This window comes from Typopeltis vanoorti, chromosome 14 (assembly GCF_054136105.1).
Source record: "Typopeltis vanoorti isolate ZY-2024b chromosome 14, IOZ_Tvanoo_1.0, whole genome shotgun sequence".
Taxonomy (NCBI): Eukaryota; Metazoa; Arthropoda; class Arachnida; order Uropygi; family Thelyphonidae; genus Typopeltis; species Typopeltis vanoorti.
The window spans coordinates 109,032,978-109,051,326 of NC_143562.1; the positions used below are offsets into that span (position 1 = coordinate 109,032,978).

At 35.6% G+C, this 18,349-nt stretch overlaps 1 protein-coding gene across 1 annotated transcript in view; it reads left to right on the top strand.

Annotated features, from left to right (window-relative positions):
• LOC150099828 (U3 small nucleolar RNA-associated protein 15 homolog) overlaps positions 1-18,349 on the top strand; it is a 191,377-nt gene that overhangs the window by 112,245 nt on the left and 60,783 nt on the right. Inside the window, exons 9-10 of the mRNA XM_090404114.1 lie at positions 10,024-10,176; positions 18,094-18,195. Coding sequence (XP_090260240.1) covers positions 10,024-10,176; positions 18,094-18,195 — 255 coding nt within the window. The remainder of the gene's footprint in view (positions 1-10,023; positions 10,177-18,093; positions 18,196-18,349) is intronic.

Below are 18,349 nucleotides of genomic sequence, written 5' to 3' on the forward strand. Positions count from 1 at the left end.
TAGATGAGTGAACTTGTTTACATTCTCAATTTTTTTTTATTGAGATATAATTTGTATCTTTAAGATGCAATTTATTATTGCTAATAATAAATTGTTATTATATACAAATTATTATTGCTAATAATTTGTATCTTTAAGAATTCAATGTCTGATTTTGAGGTTATCATTGTTTTTGTTTTTTGTAGGTTTATGTATAATCCGTATTTTTTAATGTTCCGAAGATGCAGTTGGTTATCTCTTGTAATTCTTCTTCACTTTCTGCCAGAAGATCGATATCGTCTGCAAAATATAAGTTATTTATTCTTAGTCCACCAACTACTATTCCAGTGTCATATTCATGAAGAGCTTCATCTATGACATATTCCAGAAAACAATTAAAAAGAAGAGGGGACAAGATGCATCCCTGTCTTACCCCCCATTCTGCCAGGAACGGTTCACTGCTGTAATTTTTAATTTCAATTCTCATATCAGATGAGGAATAAAGAGATTTAATAATCCTAATGATTTTGTAGTCAATACCATAATGTTCTAAAATTTTCCATAATGCCTCATGCTATATTGGTCAAAAGCTTTTTGAAGGTCTAAAAAGTTGTGACAGATTATTTTATTATGTTCTATGTATTTTTTTGCCTAGTATGTGTATTGTAAAAATATGGTTGATTGTACTTCTGGACTTCAGGAAACCCACTTGTTCATCCGATAGTCTGCTTTCTATTTTCTTTTCAATTCTTGACAATAGTATTTTTAACAGGATTTTGCTTGGATGACTAATAAGGCTTATTGTTCTGTGGTTGCTACATTTATTGCTATTTCCCTTTTTATGAATAGGTACAAGGACAGAAGGCAAAGTCTCTGTGTTTCATACGTCCTGGAACAAATTTAGCAAGGTGTCTATGATGATGTCACCTCCTTCGCGTATCAGTTCCATTGTAACACCATCAATTCCCAGTGATTTTCCTATTTTTGAGGAGCTAACTGCTGCAATGACTTCTTTTAATATCAGGTAATCTCCTTCCTCCGAACCTCCTGGCAAAATTCCATCGAAAATATTGTCAGTCAGTGGTTCGCAGTAAGATCTGCAAAATACCCCCATCTACAGCTGCAATCACCTCTTGATTTGAAGAAAAACACTGACCAGTGAGGATGAGTTTTAGTTTTGGGAAGAGATAGAAGTCAGAGAGAGCCAAATCTGGGGAATAGGGTGGATGTTCCAATAATTCATATCGCAGATCCCTTAATTTTCCCTTGCCAAAACACCTTTGTGGGCAGGTGCATTGTCCTGATGAAAGATGATTTTTTTCTTCTACAAACTGGGTCTTTTCTCACGAATTTTTTCATCTAGTCTGGTTGAAAGATCGGAATAATAATTAATATTCCCTGGTTATTGTTTTACCCTTTTTAAGATAATTAATAAACAAAATGCCTTTAGCATACCAAAACACCGATGCCATGACCTTTCCTGCTGATGGAACTGACTATGTCTTCTTTGGTGCTGAACAACCCTTCTGTCTCCTGTATTTGGATTCTGCTGTGTAATGGTGAATCCAAGTCTCATCTATAGTAATAAATCGATGCACAAAATCAGTTTTATTCTTGTTAAAATGCTCCAAGCACTGTTCAGAGATTTTCATGCGAGTGCTTTTTTGAAATTTCTGTGAGCCAACGCAGCACCCATCTTGCGCAAAGCTTTTTCATTTGCAATTCTTCATGCAAAATATGTCCTACACATTCTTTTGAAATGCCTATAGTCTCAGCAATTTCATGCACTTTGACTCGCTGGTCATCCAATACCATATCATGCACTTGATTGGTGATTTCTGGTGTTGTTATACACCAGAAGCATGGTCGTACCTTCGAGGCTGGTACGGCCATGCTTAAACTCGGCAGCTCATTTCTTAATTGTTGAAATTGGCATTGTTGGCATAAAACGAAGAAGAGTGCCCATAAACTTTTATGAACTTCGAAGGAATTTCATTTGCCTTTAAACCTTCTTTTACAAAGAATTTTATAACCGCACAATACTCAATTTTATCCATTTTAAGGTATACAGACAACGCTTTTGCTTCAGACAACTGTATTAAACAAACTGCTTCATAGAATGACTTGCAATTTCACATGGATGATTTTAACAGATGTACCTACTTGGAAAGAAAAAAAAATCATACCGATAGTGTTGGCAACTATGGTTGAGGCCGAGAACTTTTCAGACCACTCTCATATATGTAGATTGAACATACGAGGGAGTCGGGCAGCTGGAGAGTTCTGATAAACACCTATAACAAAAATATTAAAGCAACTGATGCAGCTGCAATAAAGAACATATCTTAAAATTCTTTAATCCCATGTTTCATTAAGTGGTACTTTTTTTTTTTTTTTTTTCCAAAACTTTCCAGCCCCCATTGTACAACTCTGGGCTCTCTTCCTCTTTGCTCACCAATCTTTTCATGGAATATTTTGAAATTGTAACCCTACACTTGGCTTCTCACAAACCAACAATACAGTATAGCTTTATTGTGGGTTTTATAAGCAATTTGTGAAAACACACTGTCCACATACAAAATGCTGTATTGTACATGGACAGTGTGTTCTCCATTTGGCCATGCATCAGAGATACACTGGAAGTGTTTTTAGCACATCTCACCAGCCAACACCTAAGCATTTGTTTCACCATTCAAAAGAAAAAGATAGTTGTCTGCCTTCATCAACACTGGTCACCTGACTATCCAACAGATAACCAACCTACCTTCACTGGAAGGTATATGTAACTTATCGCATCACCATCCCTCTCAGCAATGCGGCATGTTATTAAAAGCTTAGCTAATTGAGCTAGAATTGTTTGCTCAGATTACATTCGTCTGTCAACAGAAGTCAGTCACATCCTCAGCATGGTTTCAGCCCATGGCATTTCCTTTCACAAAATCAACAGAATACCCTGTCCATATCTTTCAAATCCAACCTCCCTTCCTGAAAACCCAGGACACAAAAAATCAGTTGCCATTTCCTACACCTTAGAAAAAAAAAATCTCATGAGTTTTAAAAAAGGTATGACATATACAGACTACCTTCAAGCCATATGAAAAATTAGGGGGTGCGGGGGTACGGCTAAGGTACTTTTTTGTATTTTTTTATATAATCAGGAGACAAAAATGCTCTGGAGACAGAAAATGGAGCTTTGTCAATCGCACAGCAAGCAGGACAGTGGTCTTACACTAGATGATGAAATTAGTCTTCCACCTGTAGACAGAGACAATTGTAAACATCCATGCATACAGATTTGAAGCAGCATCTATTGGTTGCAGAGCTTCTATGTTGACTTCTTAGTCAACTACTCTGGCTGACTTCTCATAATCCAATTTTACCTTCACCATAACTGTCATTTTTGTAGCCTTCTTTTTGTACTTTTTCCAAACCTGGTCATCACTTTTGTTCCAGTGTTGAATCCACAACATTTTCTTTTTTTATCAGTTTTTGCTTCACAGTAATTTTGATTTAGTTTAATAGTATCTTGATAAAAACAACTTTAGGAATTTCAGTGAGTAATTGACACTTTCGTGTAATGTACTTCCCTTTTTCTCAGCAATGGAAATCAACTTTTTATTCTCTAATAATGTTTTACAGAAGATAATTTAGTTGCATTTATGATATCCTAACATGGCCTGAAAGGGAAGAGGGAGGGATGACCCAGTATTCCTTGGGTCATCTTTTTTATGTGATTCTCATAAATGAGGCCACATTACACAACTGTACCATGTGGGGGGGGCAAGCAATTGGGGAGAAAGATGAAAGGAATTTGCTAATTTGTTTCTTAAAGAGGTAGGGTTATATGCATTTGGGAAAATGGTACTGGGAAGTTTCTTCCAAAGAACAGAAGCAGAATTATTTATTTATGCTTATGGCTACATGAAACTGGTAAGTGAAGAGTACAATCACAATTTCCAGAAACAAATGATGAAAATCTTAACATATAAAAATTCATTACATAAAAGGCACAACCTGCTTTCTAAGTCTTTCCTTTTTTTAAAAAATAAAGCAAAAGTAACTTGTCATAATCAAGCTAGGGACAATTATCATCCTGCTGCAACAAGTATGACAAGGCTGCATGTTCTCACAACACTTCACAACATAAATGTAGCTGTATCCGAGGTTTAAGTAGAGAGCAGTTGTGTCTTGTGTGAGAAAACTTGATCCATTAGAGGGGGCCCATTTCACATTGTATCATTATCATCTAACATGAGGAGGAGTTCTGCTGATACTATGACAAGGACTATGAGAATAATATCTTCGTGGTGAGACGGGACCGTGATCTTCTGTTTCCTCCATAACCACCGCCACCACCATGCCAACTACAGGTCAAGGTCCAGGCTGGAAAGCCAATTCAAGGCCTCATCCGACACCTTGGGCAGTCGTACACAACATGAGTAATCGTCTGAGCCACAGGAGAACAATCACAATAAGGGTGATCTGGTATGGTAGGAAGTCAATTGAATAAATTCATATGGAATAAGAGAGAAATTAGTTAGATCACTATATTAGCTGTATACAAGATGGTGTTCAAACCAGTTTTAACTTATGGAGCTGAGAGCTGGGTCAGAAGTAAAACACTTGACCAAAGACTAGAGACCGCAGATATGAGAGTACTGAGAAAGATTATAGGCGTGAACAGATGTCATCAATGGCAATATCATATTAAAAACGAGGATATCAGGAAAGAACTTGACATTGTCAGCATCCAGAAATGTGTTCGCAGAGCTAATCTCAGGTGGTATGGTCACTTAAACAGAATGGGCGAAGAAAGAATAGCAAAACAAGTGTTTTCTGCCAGGTTGGCAGCAAAACGACCCAGAGGAAGACCAAGATATAGGTGGATTGATGCAGTACAAAGTGCCTTAGACGATAGAAATATAAGATCTGATAATGTTGGAGTCTTGACAAGTAACAGACTGATTTGGAGGAAAATTGTAGATAGGAAGTTAGTAATGATGTAATTTTTTCATGCAGTACTATCATATCCTGTACACCCCTTGAGGGTACATGGCAGGAATTTGATGATGATGAATCTGCAAAAAAAAAAACACTGGGTGTTGATAGATTTCAAATGCATTAATTAAAATTGTGTTCAAAATATATTCTGGAATAGCAAAAAGTAACTGTAATCCAAGTTACCGTCTTTCTGACTGTAAAAGGTCAGTTAAAATGGACTAACGAAGAAAAAGAATTTGAATTTTACAAGCAAATTGTAAATTTATCTCTATTTTTGGGACAATGTATCTTTGTGAACAAACTTTTTCCCGAATGAAATATATCAAGTCAAAATACAGGGCGAATTTATCTGATGAACATTTGATATTGCTACTTGTAATTAGCACTTCAAAATTTGAACCTGAGTTTAATAAGATTTTAAAAACACAAACACAGTTACGTCATTCACATTAATGGTTGTATTATAATTTGTGATAAAAATATGAGAATTTGCTGATAGTGTCCATTGTCATTAATATACGATAATTTAATCTCGCATACTCTGTAATCAGTTTTTATCTGCTTTCAATAAAACTCATATATCTAGTTCTAGTGCTTTTTTTTTTACTACGGCCCACCGAACAGTGCTTAAGATGTGGCCCTCACGGCGAAAGGTTTGGTGCCCACTGGTCTAGAGGTTCGAATCCTAGCATAAGTATAAATGTTTTGTGAATGCCTTTAGGTGGAGGATACTTGAAGTGGCTTGAAAAAGTTCCATGTTCGGTTTCTAGAGTTTTTCAGTTGAAGGAGAGTTAGTGCCTGTCTCATGTAGAAGTTGGGGAGTTATCCAGAAGCTTTTTTTTTTTTCTCAAATCAGGCATACTGGCCCTGTGAACATGCACATCCAAGTCTTGATAAATTATGCAAAATCCTACTTGTCACATAAAATATGTCCTTGTCCAAGACCTCCCTTTTTTTTTTTTTTTTTTGCTTGCACCCAAGAAAGGTTTATTTGTAAACCTATAATTCATTTGTGCTGTGGGCAAGTTAAGGAATTTCGTTGATTTCAATTTTTATTGATTTTTATATAAGTCAGTAATAGAGTTCCAGAAACTGATCGCTGATTGTACCAAATAGTATATTTTGTCCAGTCTATAGTTCCTTGCCAGTTGGCAAAATCTACTCATCACAGGTGAGTGTATTTCTTGAGCCCTGCACATATCTGCTGACAGAATACTAGTGGATAAGGAAGGCAATGGAAAACCACCTTGTTCTCTAATAATTCCTAGTAAAGTAGCATTGCTACCCCACCAATCACTTGATTGAGGGAGAACATGTAGTTGCCAACTACCTTTCATGGATGAGATTCATATTGAAAAAAAAAAAAAAAAAATACAAAGAATTGGACACCAGAAGAGATTTATATCATACATCATACTATATCATTAAAGAAAAAAAAGAAGTATTTGTGTTGGACATATTCTACTATTGTCCACAAAACATATAGTTGAAAGACTTGTACTATTATAGCTGAAGATCAGAAAAAGAAATTTTTATTTTCAATGGTATTGATGACAAAACATGATGATAAGAAAATAATATCATCATCATCAAATTCCTGACATGTATCCTCAAGGGGTGTACAGGATATGATAGTACTACATGAAAAATTTACATCATTACTAACTTTCTTTCTACAATTTTCCTCCAAATCAGTCTGTTACTTGTCAAGACTCCAACATTACCAGATCTTATATATCTATCGTCTAAGGCACTTTGTACCGTATCAATCAACCTATATCTTGGTCTTCCTCTGGGTCGTATTCCTGCCAACTTGGCAGAGAACACTTGTTTTGTTAATCTTTCCTCGGCCATTCTGTTCAAGTGACCATACCATCTGAGATTAGCTCTGCTAACGCATTCCTGGATGCTGACAATGTCAAGTTCTTTCCTAATATTCTCGTTTTTAATATGATATTGATATTGATGCTATCTGTTCACGCCACTAATCTTTCTCAGAACTCTCATATCTGCGGTCTCTAGTTTATCAGATTTTATATTTCTATTATCTACGGCACTTTGTACCGTATCAATCCACCTATATCTTGGTCTTCCTCTGGGTCGTTTTCTTGCCAACCTGGCAGAGAACACTTGTTTTGCTAATCTTTCCTCGTCCATTCTGTTTAAGTGACCATACCACCTGAGATTAACGCATTCCTGGATGCTGACAATGTCAAGTTCTTTCCTAATATCCTCATTTTTAATGTGATATTGCCATTGATGCCATCTGTTCATGCCTCTAATCTTTCTCAGGACTCTCATATCTGCAGTCTCTAGTCTTTGGTCAAGTGTTTTACTTCTCACCCAACTCTCAGATCCATAAGTTAAAACTGGTTTGAACACTGTCTTGTATATATACAGCTGATTTAGTGTTTTGACTAATTTCTCTCTTATTCCATATGAATTTATTCAATTGACTTCCCACCATACCAGCTTTGCTCATTCTGTTGTCTATTTCTATATTTAATTTACCATCTTCACTAAAAATCGTGCATAAGTAGCTGAAATGTTTTACTTGTTCCACAGGTTCTCCATTCACAACACAGTTGACATTTTCAATGCTTCTGCCTGTTTTCATTGTCTTTGTCTTTTTATTGCTGACCTTCATACCATATCTATTACAACAGTTATTCAATTTAGTCAGAGAATCTTGCAGACTTGTAGCGGATTTATTTAGAAGTATAACATCATCCGCATAAAGCAAAGAGCTGACATTAACATCTCCAATTTTGATATCATGTTTAATACCACTTTCCTTCATAATGTGATCCATATAGATAATGAATAACAGAGGGGATAATGTACATCCTTGTCTCACACCAGATTTAACATTAAACCATCTTCCTGTACTTCCTTCAATTCTAACTGCTGACTTACAACTCAAATAAAGACTAAGTATTGCTTGATATAATGCCCCATCGACACCACATAACTGTAGCGTATTGAATAGCTTCTGTCTTGGCACCTTGTCATATGCCTATTCCAAATCGACAATACTTAAATACAGATCTTTGTTATATTCCCATGCTTTCTCGACTGTTTGTCGTAAAGTGAAGATCTGATCCTGACAGCCTCTATTTGGCCTGAATCCAGCTTGTTCTTCACCAAGCTTTTCTTCCACAATTCTTCTCAACTGTTTTTCAAGTATACTGGCATAGATCTTATGGCATAGGGAAATACCTCCTGTAATTCTCACATTCAGTTTTATTTCCCTTTTTACATATAGATACTATTAGAGCTCTACTCCAATCATCGGGAATTCGTCCCTCTGTCCAGGCTTTCTGAACTATGCAGCGCAGCCACTCTAAGACTCTTATACCACCATACTTCAGCATTTCTGGTCGAATATCATCTACTACTGCTGCCTTTCCACATTTCAAGCCTTTGATGGCTTTTTCTACTTCAAGTATGGATATGTATTCCTGACTGTATGCCTGTTGAGTGTTTTTTACCATTGTGTTATCACTGCTTGTTTCATTTAGCAATTTTCGAAGTAATTACTCCATACTTCAAGGATATTTTTTCTTCCATTTTCATGTCACCTTTATCATCTCTAATTACTCTTACAGCACTCTTTCCTCCATTTCTAATCTTCTTCAACAACTTCCAGAATATCTTGCCACCTTCTTGATATTTATTTTCTATGTTCTTGCCAAATTCCTCTCATGACTTTTGTTTACCTAGTTTTGCACAGTGTTTAGCTTTCTTACATTTGTCTCTGTATTCTCTAAGAGCAAAAGCTGACTTATTTGCCAGGAACTTTTGATATGCTTTCTTCTTTTCCTTCACTACCTCTTTAACTTCCTGTGGCTACCATGGAATTCTGATTTTTCTATCCTTGCAGACAACCTCACCACATGCCTCTACATACTCGTTCCTTGTTATTTAAGCTAGGATTATAGGAATCAAAAAGTCATGATCTTTTCTGAGAAGTCATTATTTCATGTAATGCTATAGTTGTTGCAGTTCTACTATGGTATAGTAGAACATATGGTGTGACCTCATAATAAAGTTTTGATAATTCCAATCTTCTGCAAGGGATGGTGAGCAGATTAATGTTGAATGTAGTGTCTAGTGAAAGTATGCTGTCGATAAATGGAAGTCATAAGTAGACCTGACGATGAGTAGAGGAGTGGAATATCTAAGAAGGATAATTTGTCATATTTTTCTATCTCCATAGTAAAATTAATTTGGGGATGTAGATTATTTACACACACTGTTTTTGCGATGTGGCTCCAAAATGAAGATATGTGATGTTTCTTCATTTTAGGACCAGATTGCAAAAATGTCCGTATAGCAAACCCAGAACGAAGGCTGCAGATGTATGGATGAGAAAAAAATATCTTCTAAATTTTTCAAATAGAAGTTCTCAAAAGCAGGAGAGAATGGATTTCCCATGGCAGTTTCTTCAGTTTGACTGTAAAACTTGTTTTGACAAAGAAAATGTCCAGTAAATAACAGTCAAATACTTTCACTATATCCTGTGGAAAGGCTTGTGAAAGTAGTGTATTTTCTAGAGGTACGTTAGTGAAGAGCGATTCTATATTGAAGTTGACCATTAAATCGGTGGGTTGGGGGGGGGGGGGATTTTTCACATTATCTAGAGAATAAGATAAATTTCTTTATGAAGGAGCAGGAGGTCCAATCTGAGCTTTTAATAAATGTGCTAAAATTTTAGCTATGCATTAAGTTGGTGAATCTATAGAGTCAACAATGGGACGGGCTTTCAACTTCATCCAACAGCTAGTTTAATTTTAATGTCATTTGAATAAATATTCACTCTTTCTTTGTGTTATCGTGTGAATTGAAGAAACACTTATGGCACAAGTATCTCTTAAAGAACAAGAAAGTAAGAGGTCAATGCTTACTTAAATGAATAATCATCATTATAATTATGTGTAACAATGTTTATATGTATTACCATATAAATTTATGCTTATTTTGTGAAGATAACTTTGTAAAACATTAACTGTTTGTCTTTTCCTGCTTTTCTCTCATCATTAGCTCAAGGACAAAGTCATTGTAACAGGAATGGCTGATGGTTTGATCACAATAAAACACCAGAAGGAGCCAAAGGAACTCTCACAAAGAGAAGCAAAGAAAGATATATCTCCTTATTATTACCAAGTGCATAACAGTGGTCATAAAATTGTGGATGTATGTTCCTTCTTTTGCTGTTTTGTTTAGGTTATATAATCAAAGTGGTTTTAATGTGCATGATACTACAACTCCCAGCAAAACAAGCTTGCTACTTGGATTGCATATAAATATATATTGGTATTTATATTGCAAACAAATAAATTTTGTTGCACTAATCATAATTATTTATGTTCTAGCAGGAGACATATAAGTTCATCTAGGGTGAAATAGTAAGATTTCAATGAATTCTCTCCTGAAAAAAAAAGAAAATGGTCACTACCAATGCTAAATTCCATGTGATTATTACACATAAATTTAAGCTACTCCCTGTCCCTCCATAGCAGTTACCTAATTAGATTTTCACTTAAGTTGCTCTTTAACTTTTTATCATATCCTCTAGCTGTTCATCATCTTCTAAATAAGAACATGATCATGAGAATGATTGCATTCCTGTCTAGGACGTGAGGAAACTTTCTGAAGGCTTTTCAGCTGAAGGTGAGTTTCCAGTCTCATATAGTGGTGGGAAGTTGTTTCCTCCCTGAAAGGTTTTTTTTTTTTTAATCTTGCATAACAGGCAAAACTAACTGGAGAATACACACACACCTGATTAATGTAGACAATTTTGTTGTTTTCACTGTAAATTCAATCATCCCAATATATAGTTCGCCCACCGTTTCCAGGTCCCTGCTTCGCATCTTTCCAAGAATAGTCGATTCATGCTGAAGGGGAGAAAAAATTAAGGACGTCCGAATTGGTCGCCAACACGCGAAATCACGTGCTTTATAGGTAAAATTTTCCACCTGTTATACAAGCAACATAGTTAACTACAATAATCATAAAAGAGAAGTTAATTTTCCGACCGGTAATAATAAACAACTCATCCCACTATATGGACTGATTACCCTATTATTGGAATGGATTCTTCTTTTTCTGAGATGCACAGAAGTGTCGAGGGACCTCAAATCGGTGGGCGAACTATACCTGCTCTTATCACCTGAGTAGATAACATCTCTGGTCTTCAACTGTTCGTGTTCAAATTCCAGTGTTGCATTAGATGTTTGTAAGGTTTTTAGGTGGTAGATGATTTTCATCACCTGGTGTTAGACTTCCTTATTGGTTCAACTTAAAAAAATCCTTGGCCTCATAAAAATGTGCACAAGAAATAAGTAATAAGAAAACCCTCATTGAGTATGTCATTGTTGGTAGTGATATCTTCATGCTGCTTCAGGATACAAGCGTGTATGATTTGAAATTGGAAGTGTACTTTTAAGTAGGAAAAAGTTAATATCACATTGAAAAGAACAGTATGTAAGAAAGTTTTAGAAATGATTAAATTTGAGCAGCTTTTACAAGTAAACTGTAGCTTCAACTATAGAAACATTAATGAAGGAAAAATGAAACAGTTCAAAAGAAGTTTGAAGAAACAATCCTGGATAAAAAGAAAGCATACCAAAAATTCCTAGTAAATAAATTGGCAGATGTCCTAAAAGAATATGGAGGAAAATCTAAGAGAGCTAAGCTAAGTAGCTAAACACAAGTCATGGCAAGAATATAAAAGGCCTCTGACCAGGTCTTCTGAATTATGCAATGTAGACACTGTAAAACTTTTATACTTCCATATTCATTTCTGGCTGAATTTCATCTTTTCCATCTGCCTTTCCACATTTCAGGTTTTTTGACTTTTTTCTACTTCAAGTATGATATGTATTCCTGACTGCATTCCTGTTGGAAGTTTTCTTCTGTTCAGTAATCATGTCACCTTTATCTATTTCTTTTACAGTATTTTTAGAGTAAAATTTCTTTTACTCTTTTCTCCATTTCTAAGCTTTTTCAATAGCCTTCAGAATATTTTACCACCTTCATGATGTTTATTTTCTATGTTCTTACCAAAGTTTTCCCAAGACTTTTGTTTAGCTAGTTTTACAGTGCTTCGCTTTCTTACATTTTTCTCTGCATTCTTGAAGCGAATGCAGAGAAAAAATGTAAAAAGCTGACTGACTTGCTCAGAACTTTCGATATGTTTTTTATTTTCCTTCCCATTCCATCCCATTATGTGCCATCTCCTATCCAAGAGGGTTGACTGCCATGATGTGACTCATGGTTGACTATGGGCATAATGACATGTGGGGAAGACCCTATCTCTTCTACATATTGTCATAAGTATTCATAGCTGTAAGTCCATTTGTGTTTACAGGGCTGTTTTGCCTTCTGATGGACAAAAAAACCCCCGAGTTTCTGGGTGAAGTCCTCTATCTCCATGTGAGACTGGCTAACACCTCACCTTAAGTTGAAAGAGATCAGATAAACGTTTCTCATGTCGTGGATGGGAATCGAACTCCTTTCTTTCCAACCAAAGGACCGCATCTATAACAACTGAGCTATGGAGGTGCTTTTCCTTCACTGCATCTTTAACTTTCTGAGTCCACCATGAAGTTCTGATTTTGCTATCATTAAAGACAACCTCACCATATGCTTTTCTGGTTGAGTCAATCAATCTTTTCTTCAGGGTTTGCCATTGAATCTCCAAGGTTTGTTTCTTGTTTTCAAATTTTTTCACTTTTTCTTCAATGATATTTATATATATCATTGAATTGAATCTACTGAAAGAAAGATGCTCAACTTTGATTAGTTTTAAAACTTTCTTATTCTTCTTTTCAATATGAAATTCAATTTTATCCTACCTCAAAACCAAATAGTGATCACTTCCTATTTCAAATCCTGTGTATACTCTTGTGTCCTGAACTAGTGGAAAAACTTTGCTATCAACTATAACATAGTCAGTGAGACACTCTCCATAAAAATTTGTACACATTTTTATGTTGGAATGGTGTGTTAGTAATAACTAATCCATGTCCTGAACAGAAATCCAGCAGGCATTTACCGTTATTATTAGCTTTGCACTTTTCTTCAAATTTTCCCAAAACTTTTCTATATATCTAGTAATCATTTCCTGCTCTGCTGTTTAGATTTCTGACATCTGATAGGGAATAACTTTTTCTTTTTCATTTTGCCATCTGCCTTCTCTAATGCCTCAAAAAATTCCTCCATTTATTCCTTGGTGGAATCTTTTGTTGTACCATAAGCATAAATACCAAGATTAAAATGATTAAATTTAAAGATGATGGTGTATTGAACACTGAGATAAGCCACAGGCAGCTAAGCTTACTTCACATTGCTACAGTTCTTAGTGGGAAGTGCTACACTAGTTAAAACTACAGTTAGCTGTAAACCTGATTTCTTACTCTACTGTTTAGATCTATTTCAGCAAGTACACCAGTTTTTCCAGTTTCTTTGTCAACTCTCTAATGACTCAAAATTCATCCACTTCTTCTTTAGAAGAATCTTCTATTGGACCATAATCATAAATAAGTTCCATTGTCCATTTCCCCATTTTGAAATTTGCTCACATAATTCTACTTTGAATTGCCTTTCAATCAAGAAGTTTATCTTCATGTTTGGTGTTGAATGCTATTGCTGCTCCTTTCTTTTATTGTTCGTTATTGCCTCTAACATAATATCTTATACTTATTATTTAGTAGGATCTCGCCTATTTGTCTTTTTTTGTCTCATTAATGACAGTTATGTCCACATGGTACTTTTCTAGTTCTCTGAAAGAGTTTTCAGTTTCCTTTCATTAATACTCCTTATGTTGATGATTCTTCTGACATTGGATTCATTCTTTTCTAGAGGTTGAGTTGGAGTTCGTTCCAGTAATTGACTTTCTGCTGTTCAGTCTAGTTCACTGATAAAAACAGTGGTGACATTGCTTACCAAGGCAGCATGAAATCTTATGTTGTATCATCACTAATTAATGAAACTAACATTTTCTGTTTATTTTCTGAGAATTATTTTAGATATAAAACTGTTAATCAGGGAATAGTGACCACGGATGTGAGAATATGCATATGAGATGTGACAACAGAATTAGCAAAGGTGATGTGGTAGGAAATCAACTGAATAAATTTATATGAAATAAGGAAGAAATTAGTCTTGTACAGTTAGTTTACAATTAATAAATACTAACTGTATGCAAGACAGTGTTCAGAACAATTTTATCTTATGTATCTGAGAGATGAGTTACAGTTAAAATCCATGATCAAAGCTTTGAGGCCATATGTGGAACTTGTGAGAAAGATTAGGGGATTAAATATGTAGAATCAATGGCAGAATCTTTTTAAAAATTAGGGTGTTAGGAAGGAACTTGACGTTTTTAGCATTCAGGAGTGTCAACAGAGCTAACTTCAGGTAGTACACCCTCTGTCCAAAAAGAAACCGAACTTTTGATAGAAAATAAAACACATGCCAATTATAATAATTGAAATCATTTATTTCAATCAATATACTCTCCCTCAGCTTCGATACCGCGTTTGGCACGGTCAGTTAATTCGTTAAATGAGTTTTTTATATCGGTTTTTGAGATACTGTTGAGGGTTGTGGTTACTGCTGCTTGAACTTTTTCAATGGTGTCATATCGCTTTCCTTTCATTGGCAAATGAAGTCAGGGGAAGAGAAAAAAGTCACAGGGTGCTAAATCAGGTGAATACAGCGAGTGATCCAACACATAAACTCGGGTTTTGCTCAAAAAAATGTCTCACAATGTTCGAACGATGAGATGGTGCATTATCATGCAAAAGTGACCAGCTGCCTGCATCACAATATTCATGCCATACGCAATGAATTCTCGCTTCTCTTCAAAACTTCGAGATAAAACTGATTGATTGTCTCTTACCAGACCATTTCCAAATTTCATGAATATACAAGTTAAACAAGTTTTGCTGGCCAGGTTGGCTAAAGTGGTTAGCATATCCACTCCCCAATTTAGGCAGCTGGTTCTAATCCAATAGTGGGCATGGATTATTTGCAAAAATCTCCAGATAAGAGATGAATTTTATTGCTTGGTTTAAGACCATCACCCCCACTTATTGGAGGACTGAAGTGGCTTGAAAAGATTCCATATTTGGTGTAAAAAATAAAAAAATAACAATGCAAATATATAAAATTAAAAAAAAAGTAGAAAAAGTCCTTAGTCCAGCCAATACATCATCAAATTCCTATCTACAATTTTCCTCCTAATCAGGAGGAAATTGTAGATAGGAATATATTTCTTATATTTTCCTTGCCCATTCTGTTTAAGTGACCATACCACCTGAGATTAGCTCTGTTAACGCATTCCTGGATGCTGAGAATATCATAATATGATTTTCCATTAGTGCCATCTTTTCATGCTCCTAATCTTTCTCACGACTCATATCTGCAGTCTCTAATCTTTGGTCAAGTGTTTTACTTCTGACCCATCTCTCAGATCCATAAGTTAAAATTGGCTTGAATACTGTCTTGTATATAGCTAATTTAGTGTTTTGGCTAATTTCTCTCCTATTCGATAAAAATTTATTCAGTTGACTTCCTACCATACTAGCTTTGTTGATTCTGTTGTCTATTTCCATATTTAATTTACCATCTTCACTAAAAGTCGTGCCTCCTTCTTCTTCTTCTCTCTTCCATCATCTATGAGGCCGAATGAACTCTTTCTGCTTCTGTCTGTCCCTGGAAAGTGCAAACAATTCTGTCCAGTTTGGTGTTTGCTTGTTGTGATTTGGTTTCAGGTCCTCTTTTAGTCTATCCATCTAATTCTGGGTCACCCTTTTGATCTTTTACCTTCCAACATTGTATTCAGGGCTTTAAATGGTAATCTTTCTGTTCCCATTTTGGTCACATGGCCAAATCATCGCAGTCTTCTTTCTTGAATTTTGGCTGTTATTGTTATTTCCTGTTTTACTCCTTGACCTGAATTCAGCCACTAATAACATGAAGTACAGATGCTGTTTGCAGCTGATTCACTAAATACAGTCGCTGCTTGAGATTGCCATATTTGGCTACCCTCACTTAGCCAAATATCACTACCCTCACACCCTGATAAACTGTGTCAACACAGTTTATCAGGGTGTGGTCGCTACCAGTTTACAGTAGCTTCTTGGAGCCATAAGTGAGAGCCAAACCCATCTGAACCACAATTACATGCAACCGTCCAAGTGGAGAGGTGCTATCTCTCCTCGACACCCCATACATCCCAAAAATTGTGCCTAAGTAGCTGAAATGTTTTACTTGTTCTATAGGTTCTCCATTCACAATGCAGCTGATATTTTCAATGTTTCTGCCTATTTGCATTGTCTTTGTCTTGTTATTTCTGATTTTCATACCAAATTTATTACAACATTTATTCAATTTAGTCAGGGAATCTTGCAGGCTTGTACTGGATTTATTTAAAAGTATAACATCATCTGCATAAACTGCATAAAGTAAAGAGCTGAGATTAACATCTCCAATTTTGATATCAGGCTTAATACCACTTTCCTTTATAATGCGATCCATATAGATAATGAATAACAGAGGGGATAATGTACTTCCTTCAATTCTAACTGCTGACTTAAAACTCAAATAAAGACTGAGTATTGCTTGATATAATGCCCCATTGACACTTATAGCTGTAGCATATTGAATAGCTTCTCTCTTGGCACCTTGTCATATGCCTTTTCCAGATCGACAAAACTTAAATACAGATGTTTGTTATATTCCCATGATTTCTCAACTATCTGTCATAAAGTGAAAATCTGATCTTGACAGCCTCTATTTGCTCTGAATCCAGCTTGTTCTTTGCCAAGCTTTTCTTCCACAGTCCTTCTCAACCATTTCTCAAGTATAGTTGCATAAATCTTACCAGGAACACTGAGTAAAGAAATACCTCTGTAATTCTCACATTCAGTTTTATTTCCCTTTTTATATATGAGTAGTATGAGAGTTCTACTCCAATCATATGGAATTCGTCCCTCTGTCATTCTGAAATTCATTATGAATAGAGAACATAACAGCACCATATACATCATCAGTGGGATTTGAATCGATAGCTTCTGAGTTACATTTGCATTGAAGATTGGCAGAGAAAATTGAACATTTGCATTTATTATAGTCATATTTTGTTAATGAAAATTAATGACATAATAGTGAAAATAAAATAAACCCAGAGTTTCCCAGTGGGGGGGGGGGGGGAACCCTATCTCCATATGAGATCGGCTAACTCACTTTTCATTGAAAGAGACCAGATAAAGATTCTTCATCTCACTGATGGGAATCGAACCCAGGTCTTTCCGACCAAAAGGCTTCATCTATACTGACTAGCTATGGAGGCTCCTTGGGTAACAAACCAGTGACCTATTTTGAATACCCATCCCTCTGAGTTTGTATAATAACCTCTTGTGTGAAATTCTATCAGATGCTTTGCCAAAATCTAAAAGAATCATAGTCGTCCATCTGTTCTCCTTATTCAACTTCTCTGTAACTCTTTTATAAAATGCAAGTAGATTGGTAAAACAAGAACCAACTTTCAGTAAGCCATGCCATCATCTACAGAAGTTGAAGGTATTACTACCCACCTTAAATGTAACTCCCCACTGGCTTCCCTAATACCTTAACTACTTCAGAGATATATACTGGTGTATTAGCTGCATCAATTCTAGTTCCTCCCTTTTATAGTGGAATTATCTTACCCTCCTTCTGCTCATCATGGATTGTGTTTGTTGAGAACAACCAGAGCTTGGTACTTGCACGTGATGCATTGTTTACAATAAGCACTTACAATATATTAAACGCCTCTAACATTTCATCCAGATTTATTTCGACTTCTACAGAACCAGTGGGTCTATCAGGATTGTACCACTTGATGAAAGGTTAACTTAAGAACTCAGTAGTTTCCAGTACATTCAACACTTTCCTGCTATCTATGTGTTCATTTTTCCATTTACTTATTACTCATTCTCATATTTCCTTTAATCTGTTCATCATGGGTTCTCTCTCTCATCTGGCATGCTCTTTTCTGTACTGCTCAATATAATGAATCTTTATTTTAGTTTTATGTCTGTGTTTATTTTTATATTTTAATAGCATGACATTGTGATACCTGGCAAGAAGAAAGAAAAGCTTCCGGATCATGACCGTTACCTTCGAACTTTTCAGAGCAGCCGAGCCCTTGATGCCTCTCTAAGGGTAAGTTGCATAAGATTAATGCCGACACAAATGTGTTTCATATATTGATTTTTGTAAATATTTTTAAAAAACAGTTGTGTGCAAATAAGCATTGTGATCCTTTCATAATTTTTTATGTGCCTTCCACCTATGAAAGGTTGTAAACCTATATATA